Source organism: Euleptes europaea, chromosome 5, assembly GCF_029931775.1.
Source record: "Euleptes europaea isolate rEulEur1 chromosome 5, rEulEur1.hap1, whole genome shotgun sequence".
In the NCBI taxonomy this organism is placed as follows: domain Eukaryota; kingdom Metazoa; phylum Chordata; class Lepidosauria; order Squamata; family Sphaerodactylidae; genus Euleptes; species Euleptes europaea.
In genome coordinates this window covers 19,480,340-19,508,226 of record NC_079316.1, presented here as the reverse complement: position 1 = coordinate 19,508,226, position 27,887 = coordinate 19,480,340, and the positions used below count along the sequence as shown (strand labels likewise).

Genomic DNA, 27,887 nt, shown 5'->3' with positions numbered 1-27,887 from the left:
CATTTTGTTCATATCTCCTCTGGACAGATCACAACCTGTTACCATAACAACACAATAGCCCTTTTAGTAAGGATAATCTCAACTATTTTTGCAGTCACTCCATTTGAAAACCAGTGTAGGTTCATTGCCAAGGACCACTTTTGAAACCTGAATAACTGGAAAAACATGGCGAAGATTCACAATCAAACTGCTCGTAATATGTATGAGGAAGCATTTGGTATTAGCACTGTTTTAAAAAGTCACTGAGGTCTGAAGCTGACTTGGAACATGTCTGGTAGCTATGCTTCAAGACTTTTGGAAGAAGACTTTACTCAAAATAATATTACCAATATAGATAAGTCAGTTTAATCAGATGTATTTTTGGGAGTGGATCAATTTCTAGAAGCCACCCAATTTTGCTTTTGGATGCACTGCCTTTTGGTAGCCCCTAAATGGTGCTCCTCTAAGGCTTGTAACATTACAGAATGGCTCCACAAAGTATGGAAAATAACAGAAACAAATCTATGGAGGTTAGAAAACAATGAAAAACTTTCTGCTACCGTCCTGTCTTTTGTAAATATCAGAATATTCTTGATTTAAATAAATCTAGATGTTTTGTTGCAATTTGATTCATATTGCTCTGTTTCACCTTTCTTCTCACATTTTCTTAATTTACATAGAACAGAATATGTCATTAATTCCACATAGAAATGATTTTAACAAGTCTCCTAGATTTATGCAAGATATATATATTTAAAAATAAACCGCCAGAAACTGCACTTCATGCACATATTATTTCCTACGGTTGATTTATAAATTGCTAGCTGTCCCCATATTTTTTCCTTGGAAATACACAAACTATACCCCACCTAATCCAAGCGACTGAATTCCGAGAATTGTTTTCTCAGCTTCAAACTCGTCTTATTCTATCACGAGTTATTAGAAGCTAATTTTATCCTATTATGAAATACAAAAGAATTGACGGGATTCACAATAAAGGGACACTAAAACGCAACATGAAGTTTTGGAAAAATAAGAAAATTAGTGGAAATTAGCACCGGGAGCTGGCAGATATAACTAGAATAGCCCTGCAGCCAAAATAAATAAATAAATAAATTCAAACAATAACCTTTATCTTCCAGCACTATCAGATTGAAAATTGCTGCTTTTCTTAATAAAATAATTGAGATAAGTAAGTAAACACAGTAAAAGATTAAGCAAGATGAAAAAGTGCCAGCCCTCTCTCCAAAGAGCAATTAGTTTGCTATTCTTGAAGAAAGAGATAAAACCATTTACACATGTGGTTATCATCTGATCACTGCATTCTCAGGTTGCACATGCCTGCTTATACGTACAATTTTGAATTGTACACAAGGGAGCATTAAGTATATGACCCCCACTCACCCATGCAGTCTCAAGCGGTACAGCACAATCTACCACCACCGAATTTTACCATTGAACTTTGAACATGAGTAGACCAAGCCTTTGACAACAGGACTTATCTGCAATCAGTTTCCAAAGCTGCTGTTTCTCCTGTGCTTCTAAATATACTTTTGCTCAAGAGACCATTTGTGCTGGGTTTAAGGAGAGAAAATATTAGGCAGAGGGGTACACATGAACACATGAAGCTGCCTTATACTGCATCAGACCCTTGGTCCATCAAAGTCAGTATTGTCGACTCTGATGTGAGACCAGGGTGATGTGAAAGACCAGGTGGAGGTCTTTCACATCACCTATTTGCATAGTCCCTTTAACTGGAGATGCCGGGGATTGAACCTGGGGCTTTCTGTATGACAAGCAGATGCTCTACCACTGAGCCCCAGCCCCTCTCGGGTACACTGATAATGTTTAAACCAGGCTCTCCACTGATCAGTTCTTTTGATCAAATACATTGAAACACATTTACACATTACTGCAACACCAAGATGGGTGTCTGAGGGCCAAACCAGTTGTGATGGCATCCACAGATCAGATCTGCAGGCACCATTTATAATACTGCGGGGCCTGATCCTGATTGGGCCCATGGCGCAGTGGGACACGGTGATATTGTTTCCTCCTCCATACCTTTTCAATTGCTGACACATCCGTTTTGAGACTTGAAAAGGTGGCTCGCTGCAGGATCAGGCCCTTGCAATATCTTTAGGTGGCTGAATTCTTCTCTAAAATGGGGGTGCTATTCATGGGTCAGTCCCGTGGATGCCATAACATCGAGTTTGGCACTGAGATGCTGAAGAAATAGTTATCATTTTGGTCTATTTTTAAAGCATGCTACAGTCTGAGAGCTACTAGGACAGAATGGTCAGAATGCTTGACTAGGATTGTAGACACACAGGTTTCAATCCCCATTTACCCATGAAGCTCACCAGATAAGCCCTGTCTCAGACAAAAGGTTGTTTTGAAGGAACAGAAGAAAACCATGTACACCGCCCCAAGTTTCTTGTATGAAGAGTGGGATAAAACTGGATAGATAGAATAAATCAACCATGACAACCATTCTATTACAACTGCTTTTTTGATGGGCTAATTAAATTGTTGTTGAAGCATGGTATAGGTTGATCTCATCAGCTCTCGGAAGCTAAGCAGGGTCAGCCCTGATTAGTATTTGGATGGGAGACCACCAAGTAACACCGGGGTTGCTATGTAGAGGAAGGCACTGGCAAACCACCTCTGCATGTCTCTTGCCTTGAAAACCCCATAAGGGGTCGCCATAAGTCAGCTGCGACTTGACAGCACTTTACACACACAATTAAATTGTCAGGCACTTTGAAGTCCAAAAACAAACAATTATTACTTTAAGATGCTGCTCCACCATTTAAGAGCCGGTGTGGTGAACTGGTTAGGGTGTTTTGTACTAGGATCTGGGAGACCCGGGTTTGAATCCCCTCTGCCATGGAAGCTTGCTGGGTGACCATGGGCCAGTCACACATACACAGCCTAGGCCACCTCACAGGGTTGTTGTTAGGATAAAATGGAGGAGAGGAGAACAAGCCCTCCAGGCCAGATTGGCCAGGGATCGTGGAGGTTTTTTTTTTCCCCCTGGGCATGGAGTCACTGGGGGAGGGGGGGAGGGGTAGGTCATTGTGAATTTCCTGCATTGTGCAGGTGGTTGGACTAGTTGACCCTGGTGGTTCCTTCCAACGCTATGATTCTATGATTCTAAGCCACTTTGGAATCCTGTTGGAGAAAAAAAGAGGGGTATAAATGAAGAAAATAAGTCAATAAATAAAATTTGCTCTGGTCCAAGTTCGATCAACAAACGCTTTGGTTGACTAATCCAGTGTAAACCCTACTTTTCAAAATATTGAAAAGGAGTTCAGAAAGATGAGAGGCGATCCTCTCAGCTAAAAGGATGCTGCAGGAGTGATAAGGGAAAGATCCTTCCTGTGCTCTTGGGCCAGCAACTGTGATGCTCATCTTTTTAAAAAGAGCAGATTGATGCAGACTCTATCAGGACCATCAAGAGAGGATCCACCACTACTTGAATGCAAAAGCCAAAAAACAGCCACGGCGGCACAGCTCTAGCTGGTATTTTCATAAAACATATTTGCATAAAACAAAGATCCCACACGAAATCTGCAGACCTTTTATGAAACCGAGCTTGCACAGCTCAATGTATCTTAATCACCAATTTTACAAGATACTTTTATAGGCCTGTTATTTTTCAGTAAATAGCAATTGGTTATGAACTGACTGCTTGTTAATGTTTTACAGATGTTTTAAAAAAGTATGAATACAGTTCTGATGCAGCTGATCCTAATCCCCAGCTGCAATTGAGTTGGATACCCTTTGCAACTATCTTGCATTTAAACATTTTACATCCACAAGTAAAATAGAAGGTGTCTGTAACATGCCCTTTCCTAAAGGCATGGGGGAAAGGATTAACTGTGTGAGTATTAAGTGCCGACAAGTCGCCTCCGACTCATGGCGACCCTATGAATCAATGTCCTCCAAAATGTCCTGTCTTTGACAGCCTTGCTCAGATCTTGCCAACTGAGGGCTGTGGCTTCCTTTATTGAGTCTATCCATCTTTTGTTGGGTCTTCCTCTTTTCTACCAACACCCATTTGCCAAACTCCTCTGCTACAAAACTATAACCCAACAAAAGAGTGTTATGCACACAACAGTGGAGAACAAATGAAGTATTTCATAGAAAATCAGATGCGTGTATTCCAGTTGCAAAAGAAGAAGCACAACCCTGAGGCACTCTGGGAGGCATTTCTTTATTCTAGCAAAAAGTGTAGACCCATGTGTAGAGACCCATGTTTATACACACCCACACAAACTAGGTTACTGCAAGCCAAGTGGATGTGAGAACATAACTTAAGAACATAAGTCGAGCCATGCTCGGTCAGACCCGTGGTCCATCTAGTCCAGCATCCTGTTTCACACAGTGGCTGACCACTTGTCCTGGAGGGCCAAACCGGGCACAGAGGCCAAAGTCTTCCCTCATGTTGTCTCCTGGTGATGGGATTTAGAGGTTTACCACTTCTGAATATGTTTCCTTTACTCACTATGACTAAGAAGCCTCCATATTCAGGAGCAGTAAGTCCCTGAATAAGGCATATTCTGCATTTTCAATGTAAAAGAACACTGACACAAATCCAAAGTGTGCTGAACTTCATGGGCCACTCCACACATTATACTTTTTGCATATATGCATTAAAGATATCACATGTACTCCCTTACAGTGTGCAACGTAAATCTCCATGTGACACTTCCTTAGAGCAATGAAGACCACTGGTACATACTGCCTACTCTGACAGGCAGAGGCTCTGCAGGGCCTCAGGCAAAGAGAAGCCCCTTTACCATCGCATTCTGTAAATTTTATGCTTTATCTGATGTAACCAGAGATTGGACTTGGGGCCCTCTGCATGCAAGCGTGTGCTCTACCACTGAGGCAGAGCCCCTTCCCAAGGCAGGTATGTTTAATTTTGCCACATGCGTGTTGCTAAACAGTGCTGGCAGGACACCTTTTTTTCCTGCCATGTATACACAGGGATCCGTTTGAAATATCTCCAGGTTCAATGTGTACACCCTAAAAGCATAACGTGTGAAGAAGCCCAAGAGAATGGGCAGGGTACAGAGCGGGTTTGTCCACAAGGTCTGATAGTTAAAGATAATTTCACAGAATAAAACACACTGAGGAAAGAGTGAGAACAAAGCACAATCCTGTTTAATAAACCCACTGGTTCTTGCACATGTACACCCCTGCTCTCCTCCCAATAACACAGACTAAGCATGTCAGCGGCTGTTCCTGTGCCAATGCTGTATATGGACTTCTGCCTTCCTTTTTCATCTCTCCCCCCCCCCCCACCTTGATTCCTCAATTCTGATCCTTTTTTCTTTGTTGCCACAACTGGCCTGTGGCAAACTCTGAAGGATGGATCACCCAGGCTTGGACACACAGCTGTGTTTATCTGGGACTCACAGATGCCCGGCTTTTGTTCACTGCTGACTATGTGCATAGCCAGATTGCTTCCCTTGCTCCTTCTTTTGATTTTTCAAAGTAAGGCAGATGCAAAGGGCAACTGCAGCACGTCTACTGCTATTATTCAGAAGAGCATACGAACCCGCTCTGAGCCTGGCTGGCTGGGAATGAGGGCGGGCTATCAATGCAATAAATAAATAAATAAACAAACAAACAAACATAAGAAAAGCCATGCTGGATCAGACCAAGGTTCAGCAAGTCCAGTAGTCTGTTCACACAGTGGCCAACCAGGTGCCTCTAGGAAGCCCACAAAAAAGACGACTGCAGAAGCATTATCCTGCCTGTATTCCACAGCACCTAATAGAATAGGCATGCTCCTCTTATCCTGGAGAGAATAAGGATGCATCATGACTAGCATCCATTTTGTTTGATGTTATTCTTTACCTCCACCCAGAGATCATACCTGGAGAGAAACTAAGGGTGGCATAGTGGACAGAGGGTCTGACTAGACTCCGGGAGGTGGTGGTGGAAAGTGTCAAGTCACAACTGACTCATGGTGACCCCATAGGGTTTTCAAGGCAAGAGACGTTCAGAGGTGGTTTGCCATTGTCTGCCTCCATGTGGGCTGAGAGCATTCTGAGAGAAATGTGACTGGCCCAAGGTCACCCAGCAGGTTTTATGTGTAGGAGTGGGGAATCGAACCCGGCTCTCCAGATTAAAGTCCGCCGCTCTTAACCATTACACCATGCTGGCTCTCTGGGCTCTGGGAGACCCAGGTTCAAACCCCCAGCATGCCATGGAAGGTCGCTGGGTGACCTTGTGGCAGTCACTTTCTCTCAACCTAACCTACTGCACAGGCTGGTTGGTGTGGAGATAAAATGGAGGAGGGAAGAACAGCACATAATGTCCCAGGCTCCTCAGAGTGAGGGAAGGATAAATTTGTACTAAAATAAACAGGTCTTGCACAATCACATTCCCACAGGGAAGTACTGAATGGAGATATCCCTCATTTATGTCAACATGGATTTCTCCTGACCTCATGAATGTAAGAGTAGGGAAAATATGAAGGAAAGGGAAATTCAAAGCTTCCTATTGATCTTTCCTGGGGTACAATCCCAGGATAGTAAGGAGGGGAAGAATATCTGAATAGCTTCTTAGTCAGAGCTACCTCTTAGTCAGAGCTACTTCTAAGAGCTAAGGTTGTAGGTAGTCCTGCTAGCCAATAGGGGGGAAAAATCAAACATAATGGTAGTGTAACACATGTTCTGTTAGGACCAACCAAAAAATCAGACTACATCAGACTACATCTTCAAGACAAAAAAGGAATGGGGGGAGAAAAAGATCTCAGGCATGGTGGGAAATAAAGAGCAATGTCTGAAGTCTATAGCTTTCTTCAAATGGAGACCAGGAGGTGTGACAATTCATTTCAGTGGTATTGGGAGCAAAAGAGATTTCAAGAATCACCAGAACCTGCTGGAACAGGGAAGAAAAAAAATTGCTTTGGAAAATGTAAACACTAGTGCTTAGATCTTCAACCTGGCACCAATCAGATCACACAAGTCTCTTGTAAGGCAGAGAAGAGAAGAAAAACACAGAAATCTTTATATCCATTAAATCACACCTTGACTGGCACTGTTAAGAAGAGGACCCGATTTTGATTTGAAGGAGGGGGAAAGCAGCAGCCTGCAAAGCATCGCGAGGTCCTTGAATGAAAACAACCACAGCAACCTACAAGCTCTCTCTGCTGCTTATTAAAAACAAACAGATTCGCTAGACGAGGGAGGGGGGCGGTTTTCAGCAACAAATAAATAGAGAAAGTTACCTAGCAAATACGGATATCAAATCACCATTTCAGGCTGACTGCAAGAAACAATCCCTTGGCTTCCAAGTGAATTAAAGCCACATGAAAGCAGGTGCAGAGATGCTGAGGGAAGAACCAAAGGAAGGATTTTTCTTCCCAGGTGTTTCCCCCCCCCCCTCTGCTTGCAGCAGCAGCAGCAGCAGGTGATGCTCCAGATCCTCAGCTACTTATCAGTGGATTTTGCTGACTTACTTGCTTCATCTGCAGCCGTGGAGGGCTTACGACTGGCCAGGCATTTACTCCCTCCATATTTATCAAGTGATCTTTGCCCACAAGGGCTTTAGAGCATGCAGAGTCCAGACGTTATCACTTGCTCTGGGTAGGCTGGCGCAAACCCTTTTAAGACCACTTTTACATGCACGAGATTCACAGCTCAGGCAGGAACTGCTAATCACTGATTCTGAGCAAGACCAGCTTAAACACTGCTTTCATCTGCTAGTGCAACACTTGCTGAAAACCAGAAGACTGGCAGATTGGATAATGACTGCAAATCTTTCTGTGCTCTCCTTCCATTCCTCAAGAGTGTGGTGGCTCTCCTTCCAATGGGATGGTAATATTTACTTATTCTTAAAGGTAAAGGTCCCCTGTGCAAGCACCAGGTCATTCCTGACCCATGGGGTGACGTCACATCCTGATGTTTACTAGGCAGACTTTGTTTACGGGGTGGTTTGCCAGTGCCTTCCCCAGTCATCTTCCCTTTATCCCCAGCAAGCTGGGTACTCATTTTCCGACCTCAGAAGGATGGAAGGCTGAGTCAACCTTGAGTCAGCTACCTGAAACCAACTTCAGAGGTGCATGCTGAATATATTAGGTGCTGTGGAACATAGGCAGGATGGTGCTGCTGCAGTTGTCTTGTTTGTGGGGTTCCTAGAGGCACCTGGTTGGCCACTGTGTGAACAGACTGCTATACTGGATGGGCCTTGGTCTGATCCAGCATGGCTTTTCTTGTGTTCTTATGGTACTCTTTGAACATGCTCAGTCCTGATCAGGTAGTTTCCTTGGAGAGGGCTTCTCTTAATTTACATAATATTTTTTCTGCATACCTGGGGAGTCAAAGCATGCAGGTGGGCTTATTTCTCCTTCCTGCTGGATAGTGCTCAACCATTGCTATTAGAAGGAACGATTTATAAAGAAGACGAAGAAAAGAAGGAGGAGGAGGAGTTGGTTTTATATGCTGACTTACTCTACCTTTTTAAGGTGGAATCAAACCGGCTCAAATGACCTACAGCACAATCTACACACTCAAGGTACTGTTTGAAAGGGCCACAACCTGAATGAAGCAGACTCAGCTCCCAATCTCACATATTGATTGTGCTTTGATTGTGGGATCCTGCATGGTGGGGGGAGGGTTGGGGTCACTGGGGATGTGGGGGAGGGAGGTAGTTGTTAGTTTCCTGCATTGGTCAGGGGGTCGGACTAGATGACCCTGGTGGTCCCTTCCAACTCTATGATTCTATATACTGGAAATGTGTGGTGGTTCTTTTCTCTCCCTATTTATAAATTATGTACTGTGGGCTCCAGTTTTTCCATGGCCTGGCAGTACATTATCTTATCCCAGAATACATAGTAGAGCAAAATGTTAGAATTATATCACTGGAAAGACACCATAGTGTTACACGGTCAAGACCTCTGCCCTAAGAACTCCACTAATCCCTTACTGTTGACAGCCTGCTTATATTTTAATAATGGATCTTCCACTGGAGAAAATTCCAAAGTAGCTGGGCAGCCTTCAAAGTATGATAAGTGGAAGCAGAGATTGCAAACAAGACTTGCAATCATTATCCAATCTGCCAGTCTTCTGCTCTGACAGAGTTCTCAAATTGACACTGTGAGCTTTAATGGTGGGCATGCTCAAAGCTCATCTAAGAGCCAGTGTGGTATAGTGGTTAGGAGCAGTGAACTCTAATCTGGAAAACCATGTGTGGCGGGCTTTAATCTGGTAAACTGAGTTGGTTTCCCCATTCCTCCACATGCAGCCTGCTGGATGATCTTGGGCCAGTCACAGTTCGCTCTGAACTCTCTCAGCCCCACCTACCTCACAAGGTGTCTACCGTGGGGAGAGGAAGGGAAGGAGATTGTAAGCCAGTTTGATTCTCCTTAAAAGGTAGAGAAAAATGGCATATAAAAACCAACTTTTCTTCTAAGCTGATTCCTGTATAGGCTGTTCTGCTTTACATGACTCCCCTATTAGAGGCCAGCCAAAATTTTCAGCTTCTGCAGACATTTTGCCACCAACTTCAAAATGAGTCCTTAAACCTCACAGTGTGTGTTTGTACAACTAAAACGCAACATGCAGATCAAATGCAACTGAGGAGAAAAGAGGATGAAAACACTCACCATTTCTTTGATTTCAACCTGGGGGCTGGATTCCGGGGAATGAGGAACAAAGCTCTCATGGGATGCATATCACAAAGGGCTGAAAAAAAAATCACAGCAGAAGGCATTGGATATGACATAAAATATCAAAAAACAGAATGCATTTATTTATTAAAGTACTCATACCCTGCCTGTCCTTCCGATGAGAATGGGAAAAGCAAGGCATAAGTATAGTAAGAGAGACTGAACGAACACTCTGCCGAAGAAATACAAGATCTTCAAGGTGTTCTCTGTTCCCTCATCATGTTTGATGTGGGAAAGCTCAACCTGATAATCAAATTAATGAACTTCTGTTCTGCTAGCATGGAAAAACATGATGGCACAATTAGGGACAAACTGTACAAGCTGCTAGGAAATCCATGAATGGATGTGCATAGCCTTTTTTACAAAACAAAACATACTAGCCACATGAAGAGCAAGATTCGAGTCCAGTAGGACACTAAAGGCCAACAAGACTTCCAGGTTATTTGCTTTTGAGAGTCAAAGCTCCCTTTGCCAGATATGCTATGCCCCAGTGGTGTGCCAATGCAGTAACCTGATGATTTATAGTGGGAGATGTAGGCGTGAGGAACAGCAACACAGGGAAAGGAAGCTGGGAGCACTGGTCCTCTCAGTGGGTACTTCCTACGAAGGCCTGTTAGTGGCAGTAATACCGAAAAGGACAAAAAAACCATTCAGGGTTGCCAAAGCTGAGAGAGGGCATGTTGCCAGGCGGAGACTCAGAAAGCCACTGATGCTTAGATACATCAGAGGGCGGGAAGGAACAATGTCTGCTGGTCAGTGGGGCTGTTCTGCCACGATCTCTAAGGTACTACTGGTACCAAATTTTATGGATAAGATTTGTTCCGGTTCTGGAGAGTGCCATTTCAACCCATGGGTTCTACACCTCTCTCAATTCAAATCCTTTCTCAGACAGTCTGCAGTGAATCACACAGAACTGCCAACCCATAACAAATCTTAACAACCAACGATCCAAGCATGATAAAACCATGAAATTGGGTTGTACTCACGGGGAGCTCCTTCGGCCATCTCGATGGCTGTTATCCCCAATGACCACAAATCACTCTGAAAGGGGAAAAAAAGGATAACAAAACCTTTCAGGAAAACACATTAACTTGGCAGAGCCTTGTAAGAAAATGGCAGTCATCTGGGGGAGCTACAGCTATACTAGAAAAAAAATCCTTGGCCACTTTATAGCTGTAAAGTTTGATCAGTATTTTCTAAGTGCCTGATCTCCCAAGATCAGAAGATTTAGGCCATTCAGACATCAGTTTTGATGTTCTTCCCACTGTTAGAGCTGTCAAGTTCCCCTCCCCACAGATTGAAAAAACAACAACACAATTGGTACATGAGAACACTGAAGCCATGTAATCCAATGTGATCCTCTTTCAATAACAAAGGAGTAACTCTTTGAAATGTAAAAACCCAAGCAGCCTGGCAGTTAATCTCCTGACAAAAGCAACAGGCAATTATCTGCCATCCCCTCTGCCACCCTCTTCTCTTCTCCCCCAATACTTTGAGCAATTTATTCCTGTTAACTTCACCAGGGAACTTTTATTATCAAAAAGTATATTGGGACTAAAATACCCCTGGACACAATGTGGATCAGTGGGTGGAGGATGAGACTAGGCTTGGGGAGATGCAGGTTTGAATCCCTACTTTGTTATAAAGCTCATTGGAAGACCCACTCTCTTTCAGCCTAATCCACCTCACAAGATGGTTGTGTGAGTAAAATGGAATGGTGGGATCGGTGAGGAACCAGGTACCCTGAGCTCTTCAGAGGAACGGTAAGATAAATATTTTAACACAGATACAAGCTGCACATTTCTTAATGTGGCATTCTTTAAAGGTAAAGGTGAAAGCACCAGGTCATTACGGACCCATGGGGTGACGTCACATCACGAGGTTTACTAAGCAGCTTATGTTTACGGGGTGGTTTGTCAAGAAGATACCCAGGGCAGAGAGACTATGCCCCTGTAAATCCAGGGATTTAGAAACTACTGAACATGTTCTCCTGAACTGTAACTTTTACACTGTACCCCGTACTAAGTTTATTGAGCCCCTCATACTGAGAATGGGACCCGACAGGGAAAGAGAAAAGATAGAAAAGCTCCTACAAGGAGATAATCCCTCAATCACCTCTCAGGTAGCAAAGTTTTGTACTGCTGCAATGAAAATTCGTTGCCACAGAGTAGTCTCTTAGTCCAAATGGCAGATGTAACTTGGATGTTATTATTTTTTAATTATTATTATTTTATTTATTTTTAAGTGATTTAAGACTCGGACTGTAAACCTTTGTCGGTAAGACCATTTTAGTCCATGTATCTTGTTTTATCTGGCCAAGGGCCGCAAATAAACAATCTATCTATCTGCATGCAGTTCTGGATCTGCCCAGGGTATTAAAAAAGGCAAAATAAATTGAGCAGACACGATGGCTGAGATTTCTAAAATAATTCAAACTATTAATTCATTGGATGGAGAGAATGAACAAAAATACAAGTATAAAAGTATGTATTAAAATGATACTTCTCAGTATTCCCAGTATAAAGCTGGGTAGTTCATTAGTCTGCAGACATGTAAGAAACCAAGACCACAGGCATTGGAAACCCATTTCGGCATGTTTAATTGAAGAAGACTCTCAGCCCTAGTTGAAGTCTGTTTGAGCCACCAAAAAATACAAAGGAACTCTTCTGTTGAGGAGGACCTACTCAAGGTCTTTACTTCATGATGCCTTGGTTTTAAGCCCCAGCGGAGTATGGCCCAGTGGTAGAGCATCTGCTCGGCATGCAGAAGGTCCCAGATTCAATCCCCGGCATCTCCAGTTAAAAAGGACCAGGCAGTAAGTGATGTGAAAGACCTCTGCTTAAGACCATGGAGAGCCAATGCCGGTCTGAGTAGACAATACTGACCTTGATGGTCCAAGGGTCTGATTCAGTATAAGGCAGCTTTATGTGTTCACGTTCATTCCCAGGAAAAGGGTCTTTGAGATGGGCTACATATTACTTTTGCTCTGGAGATGTTGCCAAAATGTCATCCCCATGGGGAGCTCTACTCATCTCTATCATAAGACTTACAAGTTTTTGCATGATGTTCAGTTCCATATCCATATGAATTATGACCATTCATATCCTCACTCCATATTACTCATAGGGAGACAGAGCTGAGTCATATGGTAAAGTTCTAAAACATTATAATAGTAAGAGGGGGCTCTTGACTTGTTCAGCCTAAAAAAGGTGCCTTTTCCAAAGCTTGTTAGCACTACAGCTTCACAGGGTCAATACTATCAAAGGCCTTTTCAGGTGACATGTTTGTTTGCTAGCTGTATACCTTCATTCTCTCTCTATCTCTCTCACTCTCTCTCTTTTTAATGTATACGTTATTCACTTTTCAACTTTAAACATACTCAGTGTGGTGAAGTGGTTAAGAGCAGCAGACTGTAATCTAGAGAACAAGGCTTGTTTCCCTACTCCTCCACATGAGCAGTGGACTCTAATCTGGTGAACTGGGTTGTTTTCTCCACTCCTACACATGAAGCCAGCTGGATGACCTTAGGCAAGTCACAGTTCTCTCAGAACTCTCTCAGCCTCACCTACCTCACAAGGTGTCTGTTGTGGGGAGGGGAAGGGAAGGCGATTGTAAGCTGCTCTGAGACGCCTTAAAGGTAGAGAAAAGTGGGGTATAAAAACCAACTCTTCTTCTTCATCATCTTCAAAGCAATTTATAAAATGGAAATATACATTTTAACTAGAATTACTATTCTTAACAGTCTCTAGTGGAATGGCTGTTTCACATGGAGGCCTGGTATGTTAGAGTGGCTGCAACTTCAAAGGAGGCGCTGCTGTCTTCTCAGCAGCCTGGGGGTGGGTGGGTGGAAGACAGATTTTTGTCCATGCAATATAGCCATACGTATAAAATTCATTTTTAATAACTTATTCCAAAATCCCATCAGATGCCAGATATATGTCTTGAAATGGCATGGTAAACAGGAATCCTTCTCAGTAAACCTATGCACTATGCACTTTGTACAACTGGTTTGAATAACCATGCTCTTCCCCTCCCCCTGGGGGGGGACCTTAGTTCTGTGAGTGGAGCCAAGGACATCCAACAGAGAATCTTCTGCCCCCTTAAACTATTGTTCCCTGAGTCTAGAAGCCATGACAGTTAAACTGGCATAAAACCAGTATAAATTTGGAATGCAGATATAACCTAAAAGTTCCACAAAAATGCATCAATACACAACACATACGGACACACAAAATGCCTGTAATTTCAGAGGGAGACTAGTAGGGTTTAAATAAAGTAAGGCAAGGCGTCAGCTTTCTTTTCAATGTGTCTGTCAGTGCATTCTGAAACACAGTTACACCCTTCTAAATCCATTGGAGTCAATGGGCTTAGGAGGGTGTAACTGTTTTTAGGATTTCAATTTGTACTACTCCTTCTTGGAAGAAAAAAAAACACTGTTATTGTTCTTAGTCTTTTGGGGAAAGTTTCTGCCAAGAAGGAAGCAAGAAGCACCAAGGAAGAAATGCAAAACCACCACAATGTAGGCTTTGTACGTGTTTTAAATGACATTAGTGTTTTTGTGTGTGTGAGGCATTAACTACATTATTCTTTAGACTACAAAACCAGCTTCTTTTAACTGAAGTAAGCAGGAAGATCAGAGGCATTTTATTTCTAGTGGCTGGAGCCTTTTCTTTCTGCAGAATCATCTCTTAACCGCTTTTGTGTTTATTAAGTCATTTGGCCAGTATGACAGTTCGTAAAAAGTGACTATTTCCCAAAGGTGAATGTCACCCACATTAATATGAATCAGTTAGTGTCACGATGTCCAACAAGTTTTTTCAATGACCTCTAAAAAAAACCCTGCAGAAATTTAACTTGTTTAACATCAAGGCTGCTAAATGTGTTTAATCCTTGAGGACAGATGGACATTTCTGACCTTTGCTAACAAACCTGCAAGGGAATAAGTATACTATTCCTACTAGAAGCAGACAGACAGTGTGGATTTCTCAAATTCAGCTACAAAATTAAAACTGACTGAGAAGGAGAAGGAGGAGAAGAAGGCACCTTGTGAGGTAGGTGAGGTTGAGAGAGTTCGGAGAGAACTGTGACCAGCCCATGTGTAGGAGTGGGAAAACCAACCCAGTTCACCAGATTAGAGTCCGCCACTCATGTGGATGAGTGGGGAATCAAACACGGTTCTCCAGATCAGAGTCCACCGCTCTTAACCGCTACACCACACTGGCACCCAAGTTACTTAGCTGCCTGAGGAACCAAAACTGGCAGGGCCTTTTCTCCCTTCATCAAGTTGATTGACCAATTGTAATATAGCCCTTTTAGCTTTACATGGGCCAGGGCAATGGTCTCAGAATGGTGGAATGCCCCATTCAAAACCAGAACAGCACTTAAATCCCTTTATAGGTATACGACTGGGAGTTTTAAACAAAACAGTGGCAATAATAAAATACACTGAGCAGTCCCAAAGTCAGGGTGAAAAGAGAAGGAAATCTCTGGGTTCTGAGTCACAAACTGTAGACAGCTCTCATTGCATACTTGGTGAGATCTCTGTCACATACTCTGAAAAGCCACTTTTCCCCACTTGTCACAGCAGAAGAAATCCCATAAACACTCAGGAACAAAGGCCCATGCCAGAAGATGGCCACGCTTCCTCCAATGGCCTTTCTCCATCTCTACAGCCCCCTTGGGAACTTCAGAAATTCTCCCTACCCTTCTGAGTGACCACCTTGTGCTTCCTTGACTCGCCGTTCTTTTCTCCTGTTGCCCAACAACCCCCTCACTCAGCCTATATAAAAGTGCCCTCCCTGTAGAGGGCAGTGTTCATTAGGTTGCCAACCTCCAGGTAGTTGCAGGAGATCTCCTGCTATTACAACTGATCTCCAGCCGATAAGAGTTCAGTTCACGTGGAGAAAATGGCCACTTTGGCAATTGGACTCTATGGCATTGAAGTCCCTCCCCTCCCCAAACCCTGCCCTACTCAGGCTCCACCCCAAAAACCTCCCGCCGATGGCAAAGAGGGACCTGGCAACCCTAGCGTTCCTAGAGTAGAACCCACTATGCAGGCAAACATTCTAATAATAAACATTTCACAAGGCTCACAATGGCTTTTTTTTTCAGATACCAAAATCATGCCACCCTCACAAAAAAATGAGGCACCTGCACTGACTGTTAATGAGTTACTGCCTCACACGATGCTTTTCTTTTCTTTTCGTTGTTGTAGGGAACACCCCCCCTCCATAGTCCCTACATGCTCTGATAGTTAACAGGCAAGCTTATATATAAAAAACTATATTGAGGGTTAAGCTAGTACGACATGGCAGAACCGTGATCAAAGATATTCCACAGCTCTTTTGTTTATATGACTCATTAGAAGCCCCACATGGTTGCTTTGAAGACCGGGAAAGTGATGTTGTCCATAGGGTGGTGATAGTGGTGGCCATCTTCCCTCCTGCTCCAGTTGTCTGATCTAAAGTTCTCTCCCACCCCCAGCTGCAATTAGCACTACAGGGAGAAAATAAAAAAGACAGGTATCACGTTTAAATGGAGTGGGGGAAAATTGGCACTTCAGCCTTTGAAGCAGACGCATGGGGGCTTCTAATTATATCAAGGATCTCCCATGTCATCTCTACTTCGACCTTTAAAAGCCAAAAAAACACACACCACATACAGTGATAATTAAAAGAAACCGACTCTCCTAAGAGCCAGTGTGGTGTACTGGTTAAGAGCAGCGAACTTTAATCTGGAGAACCGGGTTGGTTTCCCCACTCCTCCACATGCTTGGTGACTTTGGGCCAGTCACAGTTCTCCCCGAACTCTCTCAGCCCCACCTACCTCACAAGGTGTCTGTTGTGGGGAGAGGAAGGTAAGGTAAGCTGCTTTGAGACTCCTTAAAGATAGAAAAAGCGGGGTATAAAAGCCAACTCTTCTTCACCTTCTTCCTCTTCTTCCAACCCATACCTCTTACCTGGGAAATGCCTTCCAAACTAGAAAGGATCTCAGGGTGGGAATGCAAGGTTCCCCATTTTGTTGCCCAAACAACTGTGTGAGGGAGGTTAGGCAGAAAGCAGCTGACTGGCCCGAGGCCACTCTGTGAATTTCAGGCCGGAGGAACTGAATTACAATCTCTGGGGTCCTAGCTCAATCATGTAGCCACGACATCACACATTCAATTCGGTGCCTTATTGTGTCAAATGCCACTGAGAAGTCAAGACTAAAAGAGCAGGACCTTCACCTACCCTTGTCCAGCTCAAGACACAGATCCTTCCCCATAGCAACCACAGATCCTTTCCCCATAGCAACCCTTGAGGTCTGCTCTGAATTCTGACAGATACTTGGCTTCCACATATGAGGTCACCATTACTTGCCTGATCATCTTACTCTCAAATGGGAAAATGGGAAATAGATCCACAGTTGTTCAAATTCTGATGGATATAAAGAGGGTGTACTCTGGTTTTCTAAGTCATGAAAGGCGGTTATGAAGGCCCATAACTGTTATAACTCACACTCAAAGGGTGTGTGAGATAGTTGGTGCCGGAGGTCTGATGAGGAGCCCCCTGAAAGCAATCACCTATCAAGACACTGGGACAGACGGTCAATGCATCAGTCAAGCAGGCCAGTGACAGGAAGCTTGAATTGACAGTCACCTTAAGTGGCTCCAGAACTAGCACAGGTGGCATTTGGTTGCACTGTGTTTCTTCTCTTCTCCTTTTCCAACATGGGCAAAACATGCACAAGTACGGCTATTAACCTCAGGGTAGGATGTGAAGTTCTCATGGAATTACACTGGCTCCCCAGGCTACGGAGATGTCACCCTGGAGGAAATGGCAACTTTGGAGGATGGATTCTATGGCATCACACCCTCACACACCCTCTAGACCCCAGACTCCACCTTCCCTGGGTACTACCCCCAAATCTCTAGGAATTTCCCAAGCTGGAATTGGCAGCCTTATGCAGAAGTGCTGTGGTATATGAACAAATAGAGAATGTAAACTGATTTTCCAAAAGAGTTTCCAAAATAATCATTTTCTGGTTCTCACATCTATCTGCTCTTCTCTCTCCATACTCCTTTCTACTCTCTGTTCCTTTGGTACCCCCTTTTCTAGGAAACCTAAAACATGCATCCTTCATTCTCCCTCATTACTCCCAATCGCTGAAACTCTATTCCTGGCATTCACCCGACCCCTTCAGTCTATTTCAATGCCCAATAAAAACTAGCCTTTTCAAGCTGGCATTCTCCAATGGACATCCCTCCTCCAATTTCTATGCATTTCTCTTGTGCATGTATTCTCTCCTTTAGATTGGGAGTCCAGAGGCAGGGCTTTGTCTTTTATTTAAGGGGAAAGTGAGTAGTCCAACAGGTAACTGAAGGTTCTGGCTGGGACCCAAAAGCATCTGGCATGAGGGTCTGAAATCCAAAATTTTAATGGCAGTGACAAATCCCCAACAAACATCAAGTTCACTTTCCAATGACTGACTGCCTTATGGACTGTGCATCTCCCCAGATTGTGTTCAGAATAGAAATTTAACAAGGAATCAATCTGGCGCCGGCAAAAGCAGCCAGCTTTCCCTGACAAGCTTTCGATAGGTTTCATTCACTCAGAAAACTGCCTCTGCTGTCTGCCTGCGAGTGAGCAAGCGTGCCCGTGGGCGTTTGCAGCCGGATATTTTCAGGAGAGGGTTGCTCAAGATGGGAGGTGGACTTTGGCCCTCTGCGAAATGGCACCATGTGAGCCAGCGCTCCGGCATGTCAACCGCTGATTAAGTCGGCTGAGACTTGGTAATGATCCCATACAGAAAAGGTCCGTACACTCATCGAGCCCAGGAGCGATATAGCTTGCAGCTAATGTCAAAAGGGAAACAAGTATCTAACAGTTAGAGGGCATTTGGGGGAAAGCTGTGGCGGAAAAGAATGGAAAACCTTTGTGTTCCTGAAGCATCTGCTTTTCTGCAGTTCTGGGGATTGACTGCTAATTAATCCTACCCCTTGCACTTCCCAAGAAACATCTATCAGGGCTGGCTGGGAGCTGAACTATTATCTATATGAAGCTGCTGGGAGAGGTCATCTGGAAGTATTGGCTGCGGTGTCACCAATATGTGGACGATAGCCAGCTCCACCTTTCTTTTCCACCCTATTCCAAGGATGTTGTTGATGTTCAAAAACGGTGGGGGTTTTTTTGTTTTGTTTTTATCCTGACAAGACAGAGGTTTTCTGTGTTTGTAGAAAGGCAGAACTGGGACTTATCTCTCTTGTCCGGGGTGGGGTTATAGTCCCCTTGAAAAGCCAGGTGCGCAGTTTGGGAGTGCTATCGGACACTGCAGTCGCCTTAGAAAACCAGGCGGTTGTGGTGGTTCAGAGTGCTTTTACCCAGCTTCAGAGGGTGTGTCAACTGAGTCTATTCCTTAGTCAATCAGATCTAGCCACAGTGATCCATGCCTTAGTTAAATCCAGACTGGACTACTGAAATGCGCCCTACTTGGGGCTACTCAAGAGTGTTCAAAGGCTGCAGCTAATGCAGAATGCTGCAGCTGGACTGTTGGTTGGGGTCAGCTATTGGGAGCCTGTGACCCCAATATTTAGGGTTGCCAGGTCCCTCTTCACCACCAGTGGGAGGTTTTGGGGGCGTAGCCTGAGGAGGGTATGGTTTGGGAAGGGGAGGGACTTCACTGCCATAGAGTTCAATTGCCAAAGCTGCCATTTTCTCCAGGGGAACTGATCTCTATTGGCTGGAGATCAGTTGTAATAGCAGGAGATCTCCAGCTAGTACCTGGAGGTTGGCAACTATACCAATATTACACCAATTATACTGACTAATGATCAACTCCTGAGCTAATCCAAGGTGTTGGTTTAGACCTTTAAAGTCCTATATGGCTTGGGACCAGGTTATCTGAAGAACCACTTTCTCCAACATGATCCTTCCCAGTAATTAAGATCACAGGGAAAGGCCCTCTTGATGGTCACATCAATCAAAGATGCTCAGTTAGTGAGAACACAAGATAGGGCCTTTTCAGTGGCAGCCCCATGGTTATGGAAGGTGAGGGTGAGAGATTTGAAACAGATAAAATGAAGTATTTCAAGTATTTCTTCACACAAAGCATAGTGAAATTGTGTTACGTTCACCCCCCTTCATCTGTCGTGGTTGTTCCTTGGAGTTATGCATGAGTTTTCCCTCTATTAGAGATGCCCTCGCGGCCATCCCTCACAGATCCCGAACTTCCTGTACCTCTATTAACCTGATTCTTCCCTCTCCCCTGAGCTCAGCCCGCTTGAAATCCCCATGCATACGGCAAAACACGGGACACAGAAACTTGGTTTCTCTTCCAGCAAACAGACAGCCAATTACAAAGCAGCATGGCAAGGGGCAGGGATTCAAATACTTCCTGCTTCCTCTGAGTTCTTTCTGAGCAGAAGGCTTTATAAAATGAGGCTTGGGTTTCTCCCCCACCCCTTTCAAATAGCTCTGTTTTTGTTTTTGTTCTTAAAATGCTCTTAACATGCTTTTTTATGCGGCAATTGGGTTTGGGAGGGGACTTTTCTGTCACTACAGCCAATTACAAAGCAGCATTTCAAGGGACGGGGATTCAAATACTTCCTGATTTGAGCTTGGATACTGTTGCTGCATAGACTCCCAACAGGAAAGTGTGGGTCCAGTGAGCAACGAACCTCAGGTAAAACTCCGATGCATAAATGTCCTCTGTCTGCCTGCTACCTCCTCTGCTACACAACCCCAGACTGCACTCAGGTTCCAGCTTCCCTCTGGATATTCTGAGCTCAAATACTGTCCATAAGTGTGTTTGCCTACCTGATGACCCGCCTGGGATTTGCTCCAGGGTTCCACAGAACTCCAGTTCCCATCCATCCAGGACCACTCAACATACTCCTGGCAACCACTGAAGACACGTTAGCAGCTATAAATACCTTAAAGTCATATGTGGCATCTGGGTTTTCATCACAGGCAATAACTTCAGGGGCCATCCAGTACGGGGTTCCGATGAACGTGTTTCTTCGGCCGACCGTTCTGTCAAGCTGAGCACTGACCCCAAAATCCACTGGGGAGGCAAAGGACAACAGCTTTAGTCTGGCACAGAGTAAACATGGTTTCGACTTTATTTCATCTGGAAAAGGGGGAACGCACTGGAACTTGGAACACCCTTGGGTTTTTGTTACATTTCATATAGGATGCCGTCCACCATGCACTGCTCCTTGACAAGCATAAGAGTACATTTCCTGTCCCATTCATTTCAAAAAGAGCTAGAGAATCTAAAAAAAATATGGGGAAGAGGCTGTGGCTCAGTGGTAGAGCATCTGCCTGGCATGTAGGAGGTCCCAGGTTCAATCCCCAGCATCTCCAGTTAAAAAGGACCAGGCAAGACCTCTGCCTGAGACCCTGGAGAGCTGCGGCCAGTCTGAGTAGATAATACTGACCTCAATGGACCAAGGGTCTGATTCAGGATAAGGCAGATTCATGTGTTCAGATTATCCCCACAGAATATCTATATCACATGAACACATGAAGCTGCATTACACTGAATCAGACCCCTGGTCCATCAAAGCCAGTATTGTCTACTTAGACCTGCAGCGGCACTCCAGGGTCTCAGGCAGAGGTTTTTCACATCACCTACTAGTCTAGTCCCTTTAACTAGAGATGCTGGTGATTGAACCTGGGATCTTCTGCATGCCAAGCAGAGGCTCTACTACTGAGCCACAGCCCCTCCCCTGAATTCTGAAGGTATGGTGTCTCTTAGGCCCTCGTGGTATATTTGCTAGAGATCTGGTCTTGCAACTGAGATGCCTGGGGTTCAGCTCGTCTTTGTCCATGGCTTGAATTGAATAGTACCTTCACCACAGCGTGTGGTAACATCCGATGCTACTTCATAGCCTTTGACAACAGAAACTACCCAAGAGGGATGCTATGATGTGGTCACTTTCAATGCCTCCCAGGAGACTGGCAACAGCGTCCCTTTGTATGTGGCCCCTCTGGTTATGGCATGTATGACTGGAAGCAGCTCCAGTGCTGCAAATTTGGCATCTGAATTAGGCCACAGCGAATGGCACAAGGCCAGACAGTCTTTCATAGCTTCAGGATGCTGTTAGCCAACAGCAGCAAAGGGCAATAACAACCTCCTTTCCAGGCAAACACCACAAAGGTTGCAAAGCGTTGTGACTATTTTAAAAGTATGATGGCTAGTAATTGGATGGGAGACCATAGAGAAAACCCATGGTCGCTATGCAGAGGCAGGAAATGGCAAACCACCTCTGAACATGCTTTGCAAACCTTACAGGGTCACCGTCGGCCGGCTGCAACTTGATGGCACTTCCCACCACCACCATCTAAACGATTGAATAGTGGTGGACCAAGTCACCTTTATAGGCTGCATGAAGCTTTTTGCAGTTACTGTAAGCAGGAATATAGTTTGGGGGCTGCAGGTGTTAAAGGGAGAAGTAATGAGAAATACAGCTGTGTCTGCTCCACAGTGCCCATAGCAGTGCATGATGGAAATGTGTTACACCATATGGCTAAAGTTACTGTGGAAGAAATAGTTCTACCCGCTTTCCAAGGAAACCCCCTCCTCACTGCAGCAGATAGAAGCTTGTAACAAAAAAGCATTTAAACAAATGTGTGTTAAGTGCCATCAAGTCGCTTCCGACCCATGGCGACCCAATGAATCAATGTCCTCCAAAACACTGATTCATGGGGTCGCCATGAGTCGGAAGCGTTTAAGTTTAAACAAAGATGGGGTAAAAAAAGAGCAACCATCAAGCATAACTTCTATTATGGCTGCATATGCATAGATGTTGCCAAAACAAAAGGAGTTCAGGCAGTATATTTGGTTGTCATAGCAACCCAAAATGCCGCACAGAAATGTGGTGGCTATCAGGAGCTGGTGAGAAATGGAACGCCTAGATGCCGACAAACAGAAGGGTAAATGGGAAGACCGAGTGGACAGGGGAGCGGGTAAGAGGGAAGACCAAGCAGGCAGGGGGGTAGGGAGTTAGAGAGAAGGAAGGAAAGCAGAGTCAACGTGGCGTAGCCAGTGTGGCATAGTGCTTAAGAACAGCGGACTCTAATCTGGAGAACCAGGTTTGGTTCCCCACTCTTCCACATGAATGAAGCTTGCTGGGTGACCTTGGGCTAGTCACAGTTCTCTCCGAACTCTCTCAGCCCCAACTACCTCGCAAGGTGCCTGTTGTGGGGAGGGGAAGGGAAGGCAATTGTAAGCCGCTTTGAGACTCCTTAAAGGTAGAGAAGTAGCGGAGTATAACAAACCAACTCTACTTCTTCAGAGCTGGGAGGGGGGAAGCAGGAGCTGGCAGGGGAGGGATGAGATTTCACCACCCCATAAGTTCTTGGGGGTCCTCCCCCTCTTGCATCTATTCATTAGAAAAGTGGAGTACCTCTGACTTCCCCATCAGTAGATTACTACAGCCTTCAGAAGGCAAAATCAAGTTTTTTCTGACAGCCTAGTTTTAGGATTGGTAACATTTTCCAAGAGCTGAAAAGGACGCCTTGCTTACCTAGTTTAACTTCTGCATTCTCTGTCAGCAAAACATTCTGTCCCTTGATATCTCGATGGATTACTTTGTGCTGGTGGAGATGACTTAAACCCTAGAAATTCAATAAGAAAGTTATTACATTTCAAGATTTGTGGGCAGGGGCACGGAACACACGACATTTATTTATTTGCTCTTCTTGTTTACCAATCAGCTAGCAAAAAACAATAGAAGACTGACAATGGATCGAAATATTTTAACTCACTGAGGATTAACCCAATTGATCGAGTACACTGGCTTTGATCGTGTCTAAGCATGAGCAGAATAACGCTTGTAGAAGCCAAATTTTTGATGCCACCTCAAACTACAGTCTGCTGTGCCCCCTGGAGTCATGACCTTGGAGGCAAGTGCCTTCTGCCAGCTGAAAACAAGGTCAGGATCCCTGTCCTTTCGCTCCATTTCCCCTTAAACTATTGCTCAATACACTGAAAAGAGGGAGACAGGAACTTAAATAAAGAGTATGCGCATGACTGAAAAGTTCCCAGCCAAAATCTGCAACAAGAAGATACTGGTCTACCTTACAGGGCTGGGGCAAGAATTCCTGTAATTATTTAGGTGAAGCGCTTTAAAAGCTGGAAGCACTATACAAATACTAAGCCAGAAAAGTTAAGTCTAAACTCAACTCTATTTTACTGAGCTCAACAACTTTCCAGATAAGGCTTGCGTTCTGCATCCCACACAATGCATGAGCATATGCCTACTTATATTGGTATATCTACACATGAACAGGGAAGGAGGTTTGCAGCTCAGTGGAAGAACATATGCTTTGCACACTTAATGTACCAAAGGTTAATCTCAGGCATCTTCAGCACAAAGATCTCAGGTATCTGATTTTGGAAAGTTGCTGCAAGTCAGAACAGACAACGTGAGCCAGCAGTCAGATCAATGAGCTTCACAGAGGAACACACAAGCATGCATCTCATACAGCTGCAAAACCAGTGGTATAGTTCAGGCAGCTGCATCTTCAGTGTTCCACTGTTAACAAAGACTGAAAGTTCTCTCCTAGCAGGAGCATCTTTTGGCATGGGGAATCTACCTAGAGAGAGGTATAATCCAGCCACGCTTTTAAAAAAATCTGATCAAGGACAGCTGAGGTTTGAGCAGTTTAAAAAGCTTACCTTGTGGTGCAAAGGACCCATTTTCTAAACATTTTTTGTCTACTCCAAAACACACCTTCAACTTCTGGCAGTTGAAGATATGTATAACCCTTACCGTAGAGAAAAGGTTCAATCTAGCCACAATACGGTTTAAATCTCTACTGCTGCAAGCAAGCGTCTTGGCTGAATCACTCCCTAACTTTTCCAAAACAGCCCAATTGTGAGACAGAACGCTCTGGTCTCCTCCTGTTATTTCTGCTACCTAGGAATTGAAATTCCATATTTTATGATCTATTGGTGAAATAAATGCTCAAGGGGGAAAAACAAAAACAAAAGCTACCACAAGCACATAATGGCGTGAACACTGCCCTAATCGAATCATAGTTCATATTAAAAGCTTGTCTCGAAGGCTAGAGGTAAACTAGCTTGCCTTTGTACCTTTTTATTAGCTCATTAATTCTTCTTTTTTTGTAAGCTCCATTTTTATTTCACGTATCTATGTTGCAGGATTTAAAAAGTAATATTCACCTAAATTGCAATTCCAGTAAAGTATGGTTTTCTTTCATGATTAAACTCGTATCTGCTTTAGATTTCACATTAGCATTCATATTTTTAAACTGAAAATTATTTTCACTGTCACCGCCAGCATTTATTAAGTCATTTTATTTTCCTTGCATCAGGGCTGCAATTTGCACAAGGATACAGAAATCTGGCTGTGTTGTGGTTATTAAAGAGGTTTTGCGTGATTTTGCAATCTGGAAACTGCAGTTTTATATGCATATATGAGCATATATGAAGCTACCTAGTCATACTAGTCATGATACTAGTCATGATGCATACCTATTCTCTCCAGGATCAGAGGAGCATGCCTATTATATTAGGTCCTTTGGAACACAGACAGGATACTGCTGCTGCAGCCGTCTTGTGTGTGGGCTTCTTACAGGCATGTAAGAACATAAGGTAATACATAGGCTTGCCAACTGCCCGGTGGTGGCAGGCAAAAGCCCACCAATCTACTGGGCTGCCCACCACCCCTCAGCTGGTCGACGGGCGGAAGAGGGCCACCAAAGGGGGGCTTGATCAAGGCACGTGCGACCTACGCAACATGCCGATGTCACTTCCGGGTTTACCCGGAAGCGACACAGTCGCTCTAGCAATTGCCTCTGAAACTCTACTACACAGACTTTAACTCCTTGCTTAAAGTAAAGAACTGGAAGGACATTCACTATTTATGCAGATATGATATTGTTCCAATATATTATAGGCTGATTTGGGATGGTACTGTTGGTTTTAAAATATACCAATTCCTTGAAAGGCACAAGCAATCTTGACAGATGCTGCACAAATATATAATCATAAATCTGAGTAGGTTTCCCATATATTGCATTTAAATAGAGAAAATCTCTTTGGTAAGGGGCTAATGAAAACACACAAAAAAGAAGACATACCCATGCAATCATTACATGCTCTGAGTGGTGAGATAAGGTTACAAAGCTGTGAAAATAATGAATTTAATCATTGGTACTAATTAAGGGTGCCAATCTCTCAAATCAAACTTATTATCCTTGAACTAGTTACAGCTTGTGACAAGGGTGATATTGCACATTTCAATGGACGAGGGAGGCATAAGACTAATTGCTCTTGGATATATATAAAATTAAAATTTCACAACAGCAGCTTGTTTAAAAGACCATTTGTTGGGGTTATTATCCTATTTATTCTTCATAAAATATGCAGGAACCAACCAGGACTCTTTTGTTTAAGCAAAGGGTCTATCTACACAGACCCATTTAATAGTTTATTGCAGCAATCATTCTGGGAATGATATGTTTGATATTAAGCGTACATATTGTATAGACTATTCCAATGTTGTATGTTTGATATTAAGCACTGTGTCTGTGTCTATTTTCACTGAGATTAGGTATAAGTAAAGAGTATTTTGTTTCAATATAAATGTTTAAGTTTGATATTGTTGTTTGAACCTTATACTGTTTTTTTGCTGAATCACTGTATGGTATAGGTGATTAATTTATAGTGCCTGGAGGTTAGCAACCCTATTGAGGACAGCCAGATACTTTTAGGGCCAGGGATCACCAGAGCCCACAGAATGTTCCTAGTCCATGGTTAGGAGAAGATCAGGCAGTTTTGTCTGTCCCAAGTCACAGGGTCTGATGTTTTCTCCACGCATCACACTCTCAAATCATGGGCGGTACTGATTCAAAATACAGTTCGTGTCATACATGATTATCATGAGAAAATGAAGAAGAGTTGGTTTTTATATGCCGACTTTCTCTACCACTTAAGGGAGAATCAAACCAGCTTACAATCACCTTCCTTTCCCCTCCCCACAACAGACACCCTGTGAGGTAGGTGGGGCTGAGAGAGCTCAGCTGGTTTCATGTGGAAGAGTGGGGAAACCAATCCAGTTCACCAGGTTAGCCTCTGCCGCTCATGTGGAAGAGTGGGGAATCAAACTCGGTTCTCCAGATCAGACTCTACTGCTCTAAACCACCGCTCTTAACCACTACACCACACTGGCTCCATGACCCAGGCAGCTGCACATTTACCAGCCAGACCCACTGACTTGGGTGATTGCTTGTCAAACGCTGCAGCGCTTACCGGGGCAACAGCTAGAACCTGACTCACGGCACTTGGCCTATTTTAAGGAACTGGCTTTCCAGTCTGTACATTTAAACCCAGAGTGTATAACTAAGGCTTCCTGAGACAGAAATAAAAAATCAATACAATAGTTGATTAGCCACAATGTCACTTGCCTTTCATATCAAGTTGCTAAAGTGCAGCAGCTGGCGGTGTTTACAGTAAATGAGCAAGTGTGGTTTGTCACCACCAGAGAGCAAGTGCCTCTCGGGGAGTGTCTGAGACCCTGCTTCTGTTTGCAAATGGAACATTTTACTTCCTTCTTCCTCTTTCTTTTGCACTGATGACTTAACTCTGGATGCAGCCAAAAAGCATGTTAAAAGCATGCATGCAAATGGCCACGTGGGTGCATTAAGAGGCTGAAGCTAATCACTCCAGTGGTTTGCAAGTTTGAGATTACTAAATACCTATGACTGTTGGATTCATGATTGCTGATCTCACATGGTCACAGTGTTTGCAGAGCTGAGGATCACATGATTATGGGACTGGACCTGAAGGTTTCTCTCCGAGCGGTGGTGCTTTCCTCTGGCGCAAGGACACTTCCCTGATACACCGAATATACTGCCTTATACTGACCCTCTGTCCATTAAGATTGCTAGCATTGCCTACTCTGACTGGCAGCTCTCCAGAGTCTTAGGTACACAGATCTTTCATATCACCTACTACACGATCTGTGTCATATCAGGGACTGAAGCTAGGACCTTCTGCATGCAAAGCAGATGTTCCAGCACTGCATCACGATTCCTCCCCATACCACTGAGCTATGGCACCTCCTCAAGGCTAGGAAAGATTCCTTATTCCAGAGGAAAAGTGCCACTAATAAGTGGACAGATCCACAGGATAAAACCCTCTGTAATCATACAGTCAGTCCAACTACAACACAAGGACGCTGTGCATATCAGTTACAGAAGTGAGTGAGCTG

General features: G+C 44.0%; 1 protein-coding gene across 5 annotated transcripts in view; it reads right to left on the bottom strand.

The window, feature by feature from the left end:
- TNIK (TRAF2 and NCK interacting kinase) overlaps window positions 1-27,887 on the bottom strand; it is a 326,006-nt gene that overhangs the window by 110,721 nt on the left and 187,398 nt on the right. For all 5 annotated transcript variants that reach the window (XM_056850315.1, XM_056850320.1, XM_056850318.1 and 2 more), the window contains exons 6-9: window positions 23,175-23,265; window positions 20,577-20,707; window positions 10,654-10,708; window positions 9,605-9,683 (exon numbers count right to left, since the gene is read on the bottom strand). In XM_056850315.1, coding sequence (XP_056706293.1) covers window positions 9,605-9,683; window positions 10,654-10,708; window positions 20,577-20,707; window positions 23,175-23,265 — 356 coding nt within the window. The remainder of the gene's footprint in view (window positions 1-9,604; window positions 9,684-10,653; window positions 10,709-20,576; window positions 20,708-23,174; window positions 23,266-27,887) is intronic.